Source organism: Accipiter gentilis, chromosome Z (assembly GCF_929443795.1).
Source record: "Accipiter gentilis chromosome Z, bAccGen1.1, whole genome shotgun sequence".
Classification (NCBI taxonomy): domain Eukaryota; kingdom Metazoa; phylum Chordata; class Aves; order Accipitriformes; family Accipitridae; genus Astur; species Astur gentilis.
This window is the reverse complement of record NC_064919.1, coordinates 86,001,390-86,019,902: the sequence shown is the minus strand read 5'-3', so window position 1 is coordinate 86,019,902 and position 18,513 is coordinate 86,001,390. Positions and strand designations below refer to the sequence as shown.

Genomic DNA, 18,513 nt, shown 5'->3' with positions numbered 1-18,513 from the left:
TGTTAATGACCTCGGCACCTTCCTAATCAATCTAGGGACTCTTTCCCACAGATGGTCCCTTGGAGACAGACTGCTGTGGCTTTAGTAGGAATAAATGGAAACAAAACAGTTAACAAATATCCAAAAATAGAGTGTAGTTAACTTTTTTTTTTTTTAATATGGAGATGAAAAATCCCTGGGTGATTTACATGCCAGCAGAGATATTAGCTGCATATAATAGATGCAATATTTTTAATGCTAATATTTTGGGCTGAGACAAGAGCGGGAATGGAAAGTATTTCCAGTGCCTTGACTTCTTTATTTTGCAAACATCAGTTGCTAACTGGGGTCAGACAGAAATATTGTTTCTGCAACAAGAGCCCAAACAACTCGAGCTGGCAACTTCTTCACGCACTAACCATGCCAGGAGGCCCTGCAAAGCTTCAGCATGTTGCTCCCTCCCAGGTCTCCGGGGCCAACGTCCCCAGCTTGGGCTTGCAGGGAGAAGGGCTGGGTGGTAAATGCTCTCCTGCAGAGGGGGTGGCTACTTGCCATAGCCAAAAACTGGAAGTCACCACCCAAACTGTGCAGCCACACTGCTGAAGTGCTGCTGGGCTTCTTCAAATGGGCCAGGTCTCACGGAGAGACCTCGTGTGACACAGGCGATGCCATAAAACCTTTTTTTACCCATTGAAAGCATCAACCTCTGCTTGCCCTTACCTCTCAGTTCAGTTGCCAGATAACTTGGGAGAGCAACCTGGCAGCAGAAGGCCCGCGGTGCTCGTTCCAAGTGATCACCAGCAACAGCACATTTATATTTGAGAATTGAAAGCAGGAGAAAGAAACAAGTTATTTCACTTTATATTTACTCCAGCAACCAGCTGCTGACAACACCTCCATGAACTCATGCTGGAAAACAACGTGTAGATGGATAAACCCATTTCCAGTACTGAGGAGCCGTGCCGGAAACACTCCACCAAAGAGAAAGCCATTTCAATAACAGATCAGTTTCCTAGTGCAGAGGAACCTGCCGCTATATTTCCTTCCCTCAATTCTGGCCGGCTGAAATAGCATCACGTAGACGGTTGTGTTTTGCACTACTTGACACTGAAAGAGCAGCCTTGAAGGACGGTCTCATGGGTGAAGGGGTTCGCACATACGAAGATCTGGTGGCCACGGGTTCACTGCAAGGTCTGTGGTGGGGGAAGGTCCAACCACAGCCCCTTCCCTCTTTTCTGCCTCAGTTTCCTTGCAGGGAAAGGGGGGATGCTGAAAGCAGCCCTCTGCCAAAAAGCACTTTGAGGTTGCTGGACAACAAACCACCACAGCACTGTTTAATCTCTGGCTGTCTTCCCTGGGGACAGCGCTTGCCTTGCTTCCCTCTGACTCGTCCTACAGCTGATTGACCCAATAGCACCCTATGCTCGCTCACACAATGAGGACTTTCCTGCCAGGTTGATTAAAAATAAGCCAGTCACATCATGAGCTACCAAAGCAACACCAATACAGCCAAGATGACCAAGGTGCCCTGAGTGGAGGGCCACAAAAATGACCCGAGGGCTGGAACCCCTCTCCTATGAGGGCAGGCTGAGAGAGTTGGGGTTGTTCAGCCTGGAGAAGAGAAGGCTCTGGGAGGACCTTATTGTGGCCTTTCAGTACTTAAAGGGGGCTTAGAAGAAAGATGGAGACAGAGTTTTTAGTAGGGCCTGTAGCGATGGGACAAGGGAAAATGGTTTTAAACTAAAAGAGGGGAGATTCAGACTAGACAGAAGGAAGAAATGTTTTACGATGAGGGTGGCAAGGCACTGGGAGAGGTTGCCCGGAGAGGTTGCCCAGAGATGTGGTGGATGCCCCATCCCTGGGAACATTCCAGGTCAGGTTGGACGGGGCTCTGAGCAACCTGATCTAGTGGAAGATGTCCCTGCTCATGGCAGGGGGGCTGGACTAGGTGACCTTTAAAGGTCCCTTCCCACCCAAACTATTCTATGATTTTATGACCTCAGAGCAGGTACTGCTGAATGCTTCTGTTGATGGTCTTGCTTTCAAAATGGCAAAACCTGTTTTAAATGCCAACTCCCACTTTGCTGAACACAACTGAAGAGCTAAGGTAGTGCTCAACAGGCACTTAGTCTGCAGGCAAAGCCACGGGAGCACTTTAACTCTTGTGACATGAAAAGAAGGATGGTTCAAAATAAGCAAAAGGAGGTATTTCTTCACATATTGCACAGTTAAACTGTGGAGCTACTCTACATGAGATGCGAGTACCAGGCATTTACAAGGTTTCAAAAAGCATGTTGCCACATTCATGAAAGGAAAATCCATCAGGAGCTACTGGACACAGGTGAGAAAATGTGGTCCTGCAGATCCTCAAAGTGTAAATTCCTGGAGAATCACAGAAGCATTTCGGTTGGAAAGGAACCTTAAGATCGTCAAGTCCAACTGTTAAGAAGAGGGGAGCACTGCTGGGAAGCAGCATTACATGGATACCCTGTTCTTCTCACACTCCTCCTGGTATCCATTGCTTGTCACCAAGCCAGGTGGTCTGGTGTGACCCATCACAGCTCTCCTCCTGCTCTTACTGACCTCCCGACCAGCTCCAGCCCACCACTAGCAAATCTAATTGCAAATGAAAAACTCCTGCCCCTCTGCTAATGCAGGACCACATGGCAACCATAAGATAAGGTGAGTTATCTCCCAGCTGGGTGGAGGGGTTGCAGCATTAGGCACTCTGCACGCACAGCCAGCAGCATGCACAGGCAATTACTGCTGCCCAGCTCACGTGCCGTAATTCATTAAGCCGCAGTAACGCAATCACCCAGCTGAGCCCTTTTAGGAACAAACCACCAAGACAATATTGTCCTCTGGGGACCTGCAGTTCGGAGAATTAATTTAGTGTAATAACTCCCAGCAATGTTGTGGACAATCAAACTGAAAGAAATGATGATCTGTCTCTAAATTGCCTGTAACCAACCCCTCAGCTGATGCCCTGCAACCGCTGGCTCTGCTCAGGCAGGAGGGGCACGTGCTGACTGTTTACTTGGGATTTTCATGCGTATGAACACTTAATCCTTGAGGAACCTCATTGTGAAGGACCAGCACACCAATAAGGAGTTCTTCACCTTGTTGTCCAGGACCCTCAGCTTCAGCCAGCGCAGCTTTCTTAGTCATATAGTTTAGCTTTAGGTAGTCCTGCAAGGAGCAGGGAGTTGGACTCGATCCTTGTGGGATCCTTCCAACTCGAGATTTTCTATGATTCCTTTCTGAGATGCACCTTTAGTGCGGTTGTTCCTGAAAACATGGCCTGTCCTTCACCACTGGTTCAAAGTTTCTAAATCATAAACAGGACAGCAGCTATTATTTTAATAGCATCTCTGCTTAGGTGCTTTCAGCTGCCTAGAAGAGTTTTTTGCATCATTACACGGTAAATACTATGATTTAGCTAGATGCTAGCATTACTACTCATCATTGCAGGCAAGTACACCACTAGAGACTTACTTTTTCCTCAAAAATAAAATAAAAAAATATTATTGGTCCTGAGTTTGCTCAGAAGAGGTTTCCCATGAACAGCAGCTTTCCACAGCCACCATTATGCTGGCTCAACTCCTCTGCACCCTGCTCAGCATGGACAGCCATGACATCCCCAGTGGGTTTGGGATGTTCCCTCAGCACCCCCAAAGAGAGTCTCCATGGTGGCTCCAGTAACCCCCATCAGCTCCCAGAAGGGCATAGAGAAGACAGGAGTATAAGGAGGAGGAGGATGAAAACCTGACTTCCAGATGCTGCTTCAGGGGTTCTGACCCACGTGCCATTAAACCTAATTAATTTGACTTGGAAATCCTACTGAGAAGGAAAAGGGTGTTTCAACATTTTCAATTCCTTCCCTTCCTCTCTCCTTCTTCTGTTTCAACACCATTTGTTGAGTCCAATAAATGCACTGCAAATCATTTAGCTTGATGCTAGTTTTCAGCAAGTACCCAGTCCATCCAAAACATTTTGTTTTGTTCCAGCTAGGAACAGCACTTCGACACTAAAATAACGTCTTGATATTGTTGCTTTCGTTAATAAACATCCTCTCCTCTCACTGCAAAGCTCTCAGTAAATGACCCTGGAAGAACAAAAGACATTTCTGTATTGTTTTAAGTTCTCTTCCTCTCTGAAAACCTCAATTAAAATGGTGAAAAAGCAAACGTGTTGCTACTATACTCTGTAATTATGAACTCATTTCTATTCACTTGCCCAGCAGGAGAGGTTTGTCCTGGTGACCTCTGAGAACGGGTTTCTAAGGCTCTTCCAAAATTTCACAGCCTTAAAAACAACACGTTCATGTCAGCCGTAAAACACGTTCACCTTCGCCTTCACCCAAAATAACTTGCAATCTTAAAATCCAGGGTGAGGGCCATTCCTGTGCCTATTTTTATTTGTGAAAGGAGCCCTAGCACTGGCCATGAATAGATCGGCATGGGAGCGGCTCTGGAAATAGTGCAACCCTTCAAGATAGCGTGAAAATTGCATCAATACGGGCTGCCAGCTTATTGTAAAGAGTTTTCAAATAAATATCTTGCATGGCACGCTCCCAAGCGATGGTCGGGCTTTTCTTAGTAATCTTTCCAGCACAAAAACTACCTGACCGAAAGAGGATGCGTGCAAGTGTGATCCCAACCTCTTGACTTGCCCACATGATGCATGTGGGAACAAGTGTGGAGTTTTCTTTCGGTAAAGTCCCACTGAGAAAGCATTTTGCGAGACAAAACGCTGGGACAATTTGGTTGTATATATAGATATCTTGGTTATATATGTGTGTGTGTATATATCTCTAAGCAGACAGTGAAAGATAAGGAGGGGAAAAACAAGAGGGAAAACCATTTTTCTATGAGATGAAACAGTGGACAGGAAGAAGATGCCTGACAACTCAGAATCAGATAATAATGAATGCAGAATAGCAGATTTCCATGGAAAATGAAGTAATATCATCCTTTAAATACAAGCTAGAAAATAGGTTTAAAATTCACACATAGGACTACAAGCCACACTACTTTAGCATCCATTCCCAATCCTCCCATGATTTCATGCGCCCATGACCCCCCAGGCATATATATTTCTTTTCTCTTAACGTTTAGGACCAAATCCAAGGGAGAACATATACATCCACAATACAGCTTAGGCAGAGCTGAGGACTCTACAGCTCATCAACCAAATCCCCAAATCCCACCCAACTCCAAGGGTTTGAGTCAGCTCACGTTTTGCCTGAAACATAAGTGCCAAAAGCATCACTGCCATGCATGTCCTGAGATACCACTGTCTCCTCAGACCTCCCCCAGTTCAGCCAGCTCCTGCCTTAGGACATACCAGATTCATCAACTGGGCATCCACCCACCAGCTCCCTTGTAGAAGAAACCTTCTAGAAGAAGGTGCAAATTGTTAATTGAAGTGAAAACGAGTTAGGGATTGTAGTAGGAGTTGGCAATGCCTTTAAGGGGCTCAGGGCTAAACCCTTCCACCTGTGATGACAACCATTCTGTTGACACCTGTTTATGAAGAAACGAGGGCAAAAAAAGCCTACGACACACTTCACCCAGGCTGATGAAACACCAGTGACTGGTGTCAACTCCTGCTCATTAGCAGCATCAAGCCAGCTTGCCTGGTAGACCTTGGCAGGGTCTACCTACCCAGCTGATGGGTAAGGGGGGCTTGCTCTGGCCAGTGAAGCCAGGCAGCCTCAACAAAGGGTTGAACTAAATGCAGGTGAGGGATCTCATCAGCCACGTGCATCTTCCAGGTACAGACACAAGCACATTTTCTTCAGACACCAGAAATACTTATGGCAAGCATGGTCTGAAGTGGAGACTGCTGCCCCTAAAGCTTCTCAAGAAGTGCCAAGGTGGCACTCTCTGTGAGCATGAAAATGTCTCAGTGGAAACCCTTGCTTTCCTTGGCTGAGAAGAGATTTCCACTCCATGAGATGGGACACAATGGGATGCCCAGTCTCAAGTCTTTGTTCTTGTTGAAGAGAGCCGAGAAACAAATCCGTGTCCCAGCGCTTCCTCTGGTGTGAGGTGTTTTGGCTCAGGTCCTCCCACAGCTCTTTGTTTTTCAGACTTCCTTGGTTCTGGTCAACATGGGAAGGCAAAATAAAGCAAGGAAACCTGTTCTCATAAGATGGCAAGACTAATTTTTCTTATGTGGGGGCTGGAAGGTCTCGGTGAGAAGCTTTCCAGGGCTCTCCATGCATCTGTGATTGCCACCTTTGGGAATTCCCACCTTGTCCCAGGGGAAGGGGAATCCTTCCTCCTCTCCACACAGCGCTGGATTATTGTAGGGTTGCTCACAAAGTTCAGTCTTGCGCAGGACTTTTACTAGGGTGCCATGGTGGAGACCCTCAGTCCCTGTGCCTACATGCTCAGCATACAGAACTGCTCCCCAATCAGCTTACAGCAGCGAGATGCATTTAACGCATGGAGGACATAGGCATGAGGAGGGGGTTACACAGCATCACGCAGAGGGTGGGTTCAATTTGCCCAATTTTAGGTGTCTGCGATGTCAGAGGACAAATGCGAGGTGGGGATCTAAACTCCGTGGCAGCCCAACCAGTTACAGGTGGTGGAGACTGGGGAGGGACTCACCTGGCCATAACGCCTGCTTCATGCTGAGGTGAACCATCCTCCGAACTCCGCTGACTGCATCCCCTCTGAGCGTAACGGGAACTTTGGCACCCAGTTCTTATACGGTCAACATAGTTATGGACACACGCGGTGAGATTCAGCTGGTGGTGTCACTGGAGATGCTTTATGGCATCTTGTCTGGCTCCCACCCCATTTTGGGGCAGGTTTCACAAGGTCCGGTGTCTGCTAGCTCCTTGCATGGATTTCACAATATGCTAGGACATGTGAAATAGCACCTGCGATCAGAAAGGTGAAGCCCAGCAGTCTCTGATGAAGCTGAGAACTAAAATGAGGTCTCCCATGTCCTCCCCACCAAGGCCCTGGACACAAGAGCAGTTGCCTTGCTAACCTTCTCCCTAGTTGTAGAGCCACCATGAGCTCCTGCTCCCCGTTCCCTAATGCTCACAAGAATGGGCAGCAGCAGAAAAGGAGCAGCAAAAGAGCTGTCGGTGTTAACAACTCACGGTCCTCCAGAACAGCCCCTGCTGCCGCACAGGAACAAGATACCTAATAAATACCGAGTTTTGATGAAATCAGGTGTCCCTCCACCACAGCCACACACTGAAGTTCTCCCAGATTTTTTGCTGGAGCAATTATTTTGCTTTCTGTGAGGTAACATCATAAGATCCTGAGCTTATCCAGCAGGCCATTACATTTCTATTGAGGTTTCATAACGGTAAAATGTTTTGCTGATGGTACAGAAAGTCTCAATCAGCTGCAGAGATGGAGAAAAACAACCTGCAAAAGCCTCCTGATGCCATAAAGTCTACTGGCAGCTTGGCAATTCAGGTTAAATTTAGTCTGCAGGACAGGGGTCACTTCAGTCGCCAAGATCATAAAAAAAAAAGGGAATAAAAAGTCTTGTGTTGTAGAGTTTTTATGTAATGACAAAGCCGCTCTCAATAGAGAGGTGGCAACCCTGCAGCTGGGAAATGCACCCGGCTCTCTCCTGCCACTGCCTCCTGGCATTAAAAAAAAAGGAACAATGAAAGGAAAGGATTAAATTTGCTTAGATGAGAATCTTTTAACCCTTCTGCACCATGTTGTTAGCTAGGCACACAAGGAGGACGAAGCAGATATGGAGAATGGTAATGGATACGCATCTCCTGAAGTTCTACTCATGTAGAGCGTGTCCTGTCGAACTCACGAAGGTTTATCTTTCTCTTTACATTAGTCTTGAGCCTGCAGAGCACTCTGATATTTACAGAAGTATGTTTTCCCCGCATCACATGAAATGCAAAATCCTTTTAGTTGTTGCTAGCGTCGAGAAAGGAGCTGTAAATATGGCATCGCCTTTCGTGGTGCGTTTTGCCGGCGTGATCGCAGCCGCACCATCTGCCTTCAGGGGTGACTCATGGCTGGGCATATTTTCACCAACACCCTCAAGTGCGTAAGGGCTTAGCGCTGATTACCACGGCAGAAACAAGAGCAGCTGGGTGGAAAACCCCTACTCACCCCACCACAGACTGAGACATGGGTGACAGGCAAAACAACGCCCCCCCCCCGATAGATGCTAAATACCAACTGCTCCACCTTACTGCTACTGGTGTTTCACATGGACCGCTCGGCTAATGGGAAGACCCTACGTGTGCAGCTCTGAGGATGGTGCTGGGGCAGGCAAGTCACTCTTAGATGAGCCAGTCTAGGACTGATGCTAGATATAAACTTGGTTGAACTTCAGATGGCTTCTGCAGAGCTATTAGATCATCTGTGTCCTGTAGGTACCAGGGCTGGGATTCCTGCACAGGGATGGCGTTGGACTATTACAGTCCCATGCCATGCTGTGTCCTGTTCACTAAGCCCAGACTGTGGTGCAAAGGCAACAAGGGGTCTTGATGGAGCCAAACCACCTCCAGATCTCAGCTCCAAGAGGTCCCTCTTGACAAGAAGCTGCAGTGCTGCCCAGCAGCTCCGCCCGTGGCTGAGTCACCCGCAGCCGGATGCCCGCGGGTCGTCACGAGGTGGCTTTTTGATCATTCAAGAACTGCTTCTTCAATGGCGAGCCTGGTGCAGGCTTTGTTCTCAACAATCTCCTCCCGGGAATGGCGTCCCAGCATCATGACCCCTGGCAGAGCCTGCTCCTCGATGCCTGGAAGGAAGGGCAGCGGGGCTGGGCGATGCCAGTGTGTCTGGCCAGCGCGGCTCCGCGGGTCGAAGAGGCTCCTGCTTGTCCCCTCCTGATACCATCTCTGCCCTGCTCCATCACCGCCTTGCCCAAAGAGCAGCTGATAGACTAACCAGGTCCCGGTGACACTACGTCTTGGTACAGATCTACCCGATAGCCTCGCGAGAGGGCATGGGAGTAACTACAAACACGGGGAGGAAGGATCTTGTGCCACTGCAACCCCATCCAGTTCCCTACAACTGTTACTCCCTTGGTGGCAATCAAGGCAGACCTTCCTCTGGTTTCCAGTATTAATTAATTCAATGACCCGTTTTATCCACTTGCTGTTCACGGCAGTACGCTTCTTCGGCAGAAATAGCCCTTCTCCCCCTGCGCCGTTTACCCCCAGGTACCTCGAGAGCATCTGCATCCGCTCCCAGTCTCTGCCGGGCAAGGCTGAACCAGCCGATATGTGAGAAGCAGCATTTCCTTCTCTGGGCTTTCAAGTTTATTTTATCCTTTATTTCCCTGGGTGACCCTGGATCCTCACATTAACAGACAGCAAAAAAACCAACCAGCAGAAAACTTTTGCTTTATGTCTCATCTCATCTCAAATTCCCCCTGCTAATGGCTCCATCATGCAGTCCTGCAACTCCCACCCGACCCCATACCTTCTCCCTCAATGAGGAGATCTTGCCCTTGAAGGAGCAAGCTGGGCAAAGCTGATTCCTGTGATGTTTTATGACAGGGTAAAGTGGTAGAGTGCCCTTTATGGTGTTTTGAAAGGAAATTGTACAGGAACAATGTCCCAAGCAGCGTGGCTATTGAAAACCCTTCACAAAAGAAGTTTGCCACAAGAGGAAAAGCAGCTTAATCAGCTGAACTAATCACTGTAGGTGGTTGAGTGTCCCTGAGGGTCTGTAAAATCAAATATAATGGGAAAAGAAATGTATCACAGCTTGCCTACGCTCCTCGACGGAGCCACCGGCGGATCTGGGACATTCCCTGCCTGGCCCTGAGCCCGCCGTGACCGTCCTTCGGGCCGTCCCTATGCAGGACCACGCTCGCCTCTGTGCGAGACCCTGGCCGGGGCCACGTGGATGGGTTGGGATGAGCCCCGGGAGGTCCCTCAGCAATGTGGACTCTGATCGGGGAGTCAGGACAGGGGTGCCCGCCCCCGCGCACTCACCCCAGCTAACCCGTTTTTTGGCGTGGGCGTGAGCAGGAGGGGTCAGCGGTGCTTACACAACCCTCCTGCTTCAGGAAGAGGAAACTGTCCCTGACAGCCACCCGGGGCTCTCCGGGGAAGAAGGATATTTCTGCCTCCCCCAGCTCTGAATCTAATTAAAACCAGAAAACAACACACACACACACACACACAAAAAATCCAGACTGTTTTTTCCTGATCATTTAAGTGTAAAGCCAAGTTAACGGTAGGAAGCAAATTGGGACAATGCATGAGAAAACTCAGGGACATTTCTGTAATCCTGTTGTCAAAAGCCATAAGTATTTGGGGCACGCTGAAGGGACGTGGGGAAAGCACACGAGCCTCTTTGCTCCCACCCCTTCTCTCCATGTATGAACCAGGAGGACCTACGCAGTGTTCTGCTCCAGCTCCTTATCCCCATGCAAAGGCTTTATGAAGGATGGATTTCCCAAGTGCAGAAACACCCCTCTTAAACCTCCATCCAACAGGAGAAGGAGGAGATGACACGAAGCTCAGCCACAGCTAAGGGTGATGGTCGTTCACCCGAGGCTGGCCGTGGTCCCCAACAGCCCTGGCTGGGACAGGCAGAGCAGCTCCTTCTGGCTCTGGTCATCCCAAATCCTGGAGACACACCAGCTGTGCATGGAGGAAGCACAAGAGATCCATGCCTTTTCTATTGAAAAGAGGAATTCAGATGCCTTTTGGAAAGAGGGGATTGATTAACTCTTCGGCTTTTACTCCATCCTCCACAAGACATGGGGCTGCAATTCCCTCTGTCCTCCTCTCCTTTCTTTGCCCATAGATTGACCACTAAAAGCCCTGTGAGATATCAGCCAGCACCTACACACACATGAGGATTTCCTTTTGGTAAGGTATTCAACCTAATTTGACTTTTGAATCCAAAAAGAAGTCATCGAACCAATGTGATTACAATGGCGCAACCTTTTTAAGACTTTCCCAGCAACCTTTTTCTGGTCCTCAGCAAAACTGTCCATTTCCTTAGGTGATGCTGAACAATTTCAGTAGTCTGTTAACCAGAAGACCAAGAAGTAGGTACAAACTCACCTGTCTTAACCCATTGCAACTCCATATATTCCTTGTAAATCCTGTCTAAGCTGGGCAACATTTCTTATCACTCCTACAAGGCTGGGGCAAGCCTCTGTGCGTGCATTTCTGGGCCATGGGGTTGTGCCGGCCAGACCCTCCATCCCAGAACACATCATACCAGGATGCCATGGGAACTGGAGAAACCCTGTGCAGCACGAAACTGATTTGCAATACTTCGATGGAAACTTAAGAAATGGCTTTTTCAGGAACTTTTTGAAAAACAAGGGGCGAAACTCAGAGCCCACCTGACCAAGGAGACCACATCACAGCACAGCTTGTGCTCCACTAGTAGAGAGGCATTGGGTTGGGAAAGGTCAGAGGAGAGGACTTGAGAAATGGGTCCGTTGTGCCCCATATCCCAGTCTATTTTTTTCTCTCGACTGCTTGCAGTAGAGAAGGGCAGCAGAGGTCCTGCCACCACCCAGGGAAAGTCCCTCCTTCCCCAGAGGTGCTTGCCCATGGGACGTCAAAACAAGTTGCCTTTGGTGACATCTACGTAGGGTGGGTCTTGTGTGGCAGCAAACGGTGGATTAGCGTTTGGGACAATAAAACCCTCATTGGTGTGTAACACTTGCTCACATGGACATCTATGAAAAAACTTGCCTCTGCTCCTCTCCTTCAGTGATCCCATCAAGCAGTGATGCCCTCTATCACCCTCATAAGGAGGTGGCACTTATAGCTCGTGTCTCTAAACCAACAGAGAAAACACCCGGTGTGGGATTTCTGCAGGGTGAGGTGGGGAGGTTGATATCTCTCCCTGGTCTCCTGCTCTGATTATAAGCTCTTTGCAGCAAGGACCTCACCACCTCCTGTAGGCTTTTACAACACCTTGTGCAATCAAATCCTCCACCAGATGCAGCTCTGATGTTGATCGCTGTTACCAAAAATGTGTCCAACAGACCCATAGTGGTCCTTAACTGGGAAAGTCGAAGCCTGTTTTAATGACACCTCTAATTTGCTCTTCCAATATCTATCTTATGTAACAAATGAAGCACGCATCCCATGGAAAAATGACTTGTGGAATGTAAATACATAACATATATGCAAGGAGAGAGCTATGGTTGCACGCCCATAGGGTTGTTTCTCCCCAGGGGAGTGAAAGGTGCACGGCAGAGACCTCAGGGTAGGTGAGCCGCGCTTCTCCGCAATGCGGTGACAGCATTTCCCGAGGAAAGGTGACGGGAAGGAAGCGGGGATGGGTGCTATTTACAGCACAGCCGGACGTCAGCGTCGTTTTGCATGAGAAACAAAAGGTGCTTTGCTGTCCCAAGATGTGGTCCCTTCTGAATGTCACCATCAGGGAGGGGAAAGGAGCCTGCACATGCTCTGCGGGGTAGCCAGTATCATTTATAAGACCAGCTGGAAAAAAATAGGCAGATTTCTGGGTACCAATGTATTTTATCAGCTCTTTTATAATAGCTTTGTTATATAAAGTACCAGCCAACCTGAAGGTCAGCTACAACCAGGCAAGGTCAGCTGGACCTGTGCGTCATGCAGAGGTCAGCCTGGGGGTCACTCCTCAACCCAAGCTGGAGGTCCACTTGCGACTCCTGCACATGGCAGGAGGATGCCTACCATGGTCACCTGGGATGTGTCCCCTTTCTTGGCTGAGATGGATCCTGGGCGGGGAGAGCTGGTGCACCGTGGACAGGCATTGCTTGTGGGGTGTGGGGTGCTGTTTAGGGCCCATTGCTCACCACCTTCAGGAGAAGGGGAAAAGCTGCCTGATAAAAACCAGACCCAACTGTGCCAAGGCTTTGAGGCCACACCTGCTTCTAACCAATGGAGCAGGACAATCTCTTTTCTTCTTGCAACTCCATTGCACGTCAGCCCTGCTCCCATCCTCGGCTGCTACCAACCCCTTTCTAAGAAATGAGCTCTTCTTCCCTTGAGTCCAGGCATCCAGAGCTGCTTCCTAACCTCCCTCCCAACCCACGCACCACCAAATGGCCCTGCTCAGCTTCTCCCAAGCTTCATTGCCTCCCATGCCCCATCCACAGTCTTGCAATTTTGAGTCTCTCTGTATCCAGATGAGGTTTAAAACAAAAAGCCTGTAACTCCCAACTGTTTTTCTGGCCATAAAATCTCATCCTGAGGGATGTTTATACCACCTGTGTGGCCCCACCAGCTCTGAAATAAAGCCTTTCTCCCTCAGAATGATGCCTGGCACATTAAGATAATAGCACTGCAATAAAGTGTGAACAGCTTTGTAACCTGTTTGTGCTCCAGTACAGTCTGGGGTTTTTTTCCTATTCCCTTTTTCCCCCCTATTTCTACCACGTTTTTCTCATAAAATAACCATTCTGAGACCTCACTTACTGATAGAAATCAATTTTAAGGAGCGAGTGCTCTCTGGGGACATCTCAAGTGACACTAGAAGGACTAAAACTGCCCTCCTAGTCCCAAACGCACCGCAGAGGTAAGGGGACCCTGAAAACCCCCATCATCAAACCATGTGGCACAGGGAGAGGGGGGCTGCTGAGGTCCCCAGCTGAAGTCTAGGCGATGGGACTGTGCCTTTTCAGCTTAAATAATTATTTAAGAGACTGTTGTTTCACTCCACTCCCTCAACCTGGGCCTCTTAGCTTTTTTGCAATTAAAATAAGTATGTTTTTCTGTCTAAGCTTGGACACCGCCATGGGTGTCCATGCAGAACTTGGGCAGGACTGCATCCCCTCTGCTCTTTCCATTTTATTTCATTCATGACCACTTAGGGCTGAAACTGTCCCATGTCTCCTCCCGCATGATGCGATAGCAACTGGGTTTTAAGGCTTCCATCTCTCCTCCTGGGATATTATCCCAGTGCTAGGTGGTCTGGGCTGTATCTCACCCCACAATCTTCCAGCCCCAGCCCAAGGCAGTTTCTTTTGCTATCTCTCCTTGCCATCTGTGTGGGAGACAGAGATGCCCTGTGGGGCTGAATGCTTCTGTCTGCTGATGGTTTATCTGAAGGGACCAGAAGGAAAAAGAAATAGAAATACATGTCTGGCGTGAACCCTTGGACCAGCTGGTTTTTCGCTTGGGAGGGAAGAACGAACATGCAGTTCCATGGCTCTGGTCCAGTGCAGCTTTGGGCATGGGGCTTCAGGCAGGAGACCCCTTGGCTCTGCAGGTCTCCTCTCCCGCAGCATCATGCACTCTTTGGATGGCGGAGGAAGACCCCCTCAGTGAGCCAGGATGGGAGCAGGATGCTCCAACCTCCACTGCATTTCTCAGCGAGCCCAGCCCAGCACTGCAAGAAAGCCTACCCAGCTCTCTCTTGCAAGACAAGCAGACTTCAGCTTGGTTTTAACTATGTTTCAGCGATCACAGGGCTGCGACCCAGCTGAAACAAGCTCTTTTTTTTCCCTAAATCACAAGATGAAATTGTCTTTTAAATTACATACAAGAAAAAAAAAGGAGGGAGCCCCAAAGAGGACAGAAAATGGCATTTGCTGCTGACGAACTGCCCTGCCCACAGAAGAATGTTTCTAGGATGCCTGAGCAAACTCCGCTCAGCTGTTTTTTGGTCCCTCAGGAAGATTTGGGAAAACCAAACCAAGCACAGAATTAACTACATCATGGCTGATCACAAGTCGAGAAGTGATGGGGAGATTTGAGGACATACTCCAACAACTATTACAGGTGTCTAAAGGACTCCCCAAAAAATCCCCCTGTGAGGCATCACAGCTCAGACACAGATTTCAGATCACTCTGGAAGAAAACATTGGCCACTTTTTCTCCTGTTAAATAACATTAACCTTGCAAAGTCCCTGTTTTAGAAATGCTTTATTGCCCTGGTTGTGTCATCTCAGCCACAGCAGAACATGCCAGCAGAAATAAAGCTGCATGTACAACTAACTCCCTTATTCCCTGCTTATTTTCACATTTAACCATAGTCACGATTCCTATCAAGGACTCTAGATGCCCTCATATAATTAAATATGTAATTTACACAATTAAATATCCAATTGACCCAATTAAATTAACTCAATGGATTGAAATCACCAATGTCACAGGAACTCAGCTGCCTATTTAGCACATCCCCTCCTTCACACAGACAGGCATCTGATGCTTGCTGCACACCCCTCTCAACCATACCCACTTTGCAGGCGACCCTGAAAGTCAGCAAATTTTGCTTTTCAGTAGAAAAAGAGGAAGCAAGTCACAAGGACTCAAAGCTTTTACAGATAATACCTTGCCAGCTGCCTCTTCTAATACAAGTGGGGAGATCTCGCTATGCTGGAATAAGTATAATGGGAAGAGGAGGTCCTTAAGATACTCCTGGAGCAATACAGGACATTCCCTAGGTTTAAAAGACAAACCAGGGGGATGGACAGACTCTGCATTTTCAGGACATTAGTGCTCAAATAAGGGTTTATGCATTAATCCAATGCTGGCAGCTGCTAAACAGCAGTATTGTCCAAAGACACTCCATGAGACAGTGGGGGAAGATGTGCAATGAAGAAGAGATTAAAAAAAACCTTAAAAAGGTTTCACCTACCTCCGGTCGTTTCTCCTCCTTCTGAACAGCTTTTTGGTGTGTGCGATTTCAGCTTCATGAGGCAACGGATGGTAACCCTGGAAAACAGAGGGAAAAGCAGCGATCAGCTCCAAGATAAAAGAGGCATTAATATGGAAGGAGTCAGAATGAGACAGAGCTGTACAGCCAACACGTGAGCATGACAAAAGAAACAGTTTCCAACCAAACATCTTTACAACATCTCAGACCCTATCGAAGCAGGTCTGGAAATCCACAGACTTGTTGTACCCTCTCAGGGCCATTGCAATGAGCAGGGAATGATGTTATCTGCAATTGCTGTACGGGCAGAAAGCACACAGAGCGAATAACTGCACCACATATGGATGGATCCCAATATACACAATCTACGGAGAATTCACCCACTTCACACGCAACACTGCTGATACTGATGCACTTAAATCATCTACTTTCACTGGGTTGTTTCCTTCAGGTTTATTTATTTATCTAAAACTCCGCTGTAAAAATGTCTGTAAGGGGACGATGCTCAGCAGCATTTTGAGGATACTGGAGTAAGGAAACTGAGCCACAGCTAGCTGGTCTGTTGGGGCTGTGCCCCCATGCCTTTAGCAAGCTGACAACTTTGTCATGAGCATCTTGCTGTGCTTGTCCACTGTGAGCTAGTCAACCCATGCCACCCCTGGGGCAGGGACGGGTGGCATCCACCTACTGGAAACAACTGAGATGACCAGGACGTTAAATAATTTGCCCTGGTCACATCAGTGGAAGAGCTGTGTGTAACTCAAGCTGCTGTCTTGTCCTCTCTCCACTGAAGGTGCCGACTCTCTGACTTGGTATGTTCATCTGATAAGGGGGATGCTGTATTTACCATCCTACTATGGACATCGTGAGGCTTCGTTAATGTGAGCAAAGAGCTCTGAGGTTCCTGGATGAAAGGCGCTATGTAAGTGCAAAGTATTATTTATTTTCCAGGGACCACAGAGCTGTCATAACCGTAATGAATTTTATTTATGCAGTATTGTACCTCCCCGGCTGGCAATAAAAGCCCTGTAAAAGTTGCTTCTTTTATTTTCATCACAATCTATCTTAACGTTGGAGCCCCAGCCACTGCTGGTGAATCACCATGCGTGAGGGGCCATGAAGCAGCAGCCTGGGCAAGGCCAAGGGCTGGGTGGGAATGCGTCTCATCGAGCAGCTGCTTTGTCACATTGGCATGACAACATAACACACCAACTTCAAAAAAAAGGCCCTTTCTCTCTGTGTGAAGAGCCTTAAAAATGACGGTTAATTTTAGTAGCGATTACTGAGACAATAATATTTTGAGGTCCTCTGGTGGAAGATGTAACAGAGGAGAAAGGTTGCTGGGGATGGTAATGAATTTAGGCTTGCAGACCAGAGAAGACATCCCCAAGTCCAAGACCAACAGGGTTCAGTGTGACCATCCACCCTGGCCATCTGCAAAGAGCCTGGAGAAACTGCTACTGTGGTAACCCTACAGCTCCCACGGCAGCTGGAGCCTTCGACTTCAGAGACCTGCGCTCTTCGAGACTTCAAACAATGAAGAACTCACCAAGCCCTTGCGTAAGTCCTGCTGCTGGCTTGCACGTCCCCATTTGAACCTTGCGTGTCCCCATTTGAACCTTGCTTTGGCTGCAGTCTTGAAGCGTGCTTCCTGAGAAGGTAGCTTCCCTTTTAACTTTCTTCTTCACTTTTAACTCTTCCAGTGAAAATCGGATGCACCATGATTATGGTTTAGCACATGCATTAGAAAGCATGTTCAAGAGTAGTACCCACTCTTGGTGACCAAATTATCCTTCTCTCCCACTAAAACACCCTTAACACCCAGAGGTGCCACACCAACCAGAGCATCCTACATGATCCCTCATAGCAATGGTACAGGGGCCATCATTACATGAAGTTGCTTTAGTTTTCTTGCAGATCTGCTCATTCAGAGAGGATCTGCTCAGCGACGCACATTGTTCTGTGGTCCTCTGCTCATGTCCCTGCACCCAGCACCAGGAATAGCCCTCCTCATGCTCCCTAGATCTTATCTCAGCACTCAAACATAACCCATCTTTGACTAAGAGGAGGTAGTTTAGGAGTAGGGAAAACTGGCAACCTGCTCTCCTGGGGCTGTGGTTGGGTTATCACCTAGTTAACCAGGTCAGACTTGGGCTTCTCCTGCAGCCAAACACCTCATCGTCAAGGAGTCTTGGAAGTATTAGACATCTTTGATGTGTATGAGATTAGAATCATACTGAACCTTCTTCATTACTGAGGGCTGTGGTTTGAGTCTTCCTCATCACTTATTTTCCCAATCACTTATTTTCAGTGAATACATAGGAGGAGCTTAATATCTCTGAGATCTCTGTTCCTTTGTAAATTTGCTTGAAATTGGCTAACAGGTACCAAAGTGAATGAGAAAAGGAAGAGAGGAAACAGACGCACACAGCCCAATCACATCAGCCACGCTAGTTTAGGAAATCAGGCTAAAAATAGTACAATACTCAGTGAGGCTGTTTCCAAATGTTGTACTACCACAGCAGGCTAAAGCTTGGGTTTTTTTTAAGAATTTAAGCTGCATTGCAGACACATGTGCAAATACAATTACCCTGGAAAAATGAAACTATCCCTGCAGAACACAAGGACCTAAAGCACCAATCTTCTCAATGTGAAGCCTCACATTAAAGTCTCAGGAGCTGCCCTTCTGCTCTTTCCAGCTAGAAACCGTATGTATGGTGGTGTGTTGCTGCATGTCCTCCTTGCAGAGCATCCCTGTGCTTCCTCAGACCTCTGCCCACCAGCAGCAGACCACACTGGGGTGAGAGATGGATTAAATACATGAGAATAAGGCTCCTAATCCAAGCAGCACTCCTGGACACTGCCTGTGCTGGAACAGAGGAGAACTTCGTGTCCCCATTAGGAAAGTCAAGCATCTCCCTTCTTCAGCCGAGCAGTTCCTTTCCTTAGTCCTAGT

At 48.0% G+C, this 18,513-nt stretch overlaps 1 protein-coding gene across 4 annotated transcripts in view; it reads right to left on the bottom strand.

Moving 5' to 3' along the window:
• The window catches only part of CTIF (cap binding complex dependent translation initiation factor), a 141,604-nt gene that overhangs the window by 47,730 nt on the left and 75,361 nt on the right, over positions 1-18,513 (bottom strand). For all 4 annotated transcript variants that reach the window (XM_049794680.1, XM_049794681.1, XM_049794682.1 and 1 more), the window contains one exon: positions 15,540-15,616. In XM_049794680.1, the coding sequence (XP_049650637.1) occupies positions 15,540-15,616 (77 nt within the window). The remainder of the gene's footprint in view (positions 1-15,539; positions 15,617-18,513) is intronic.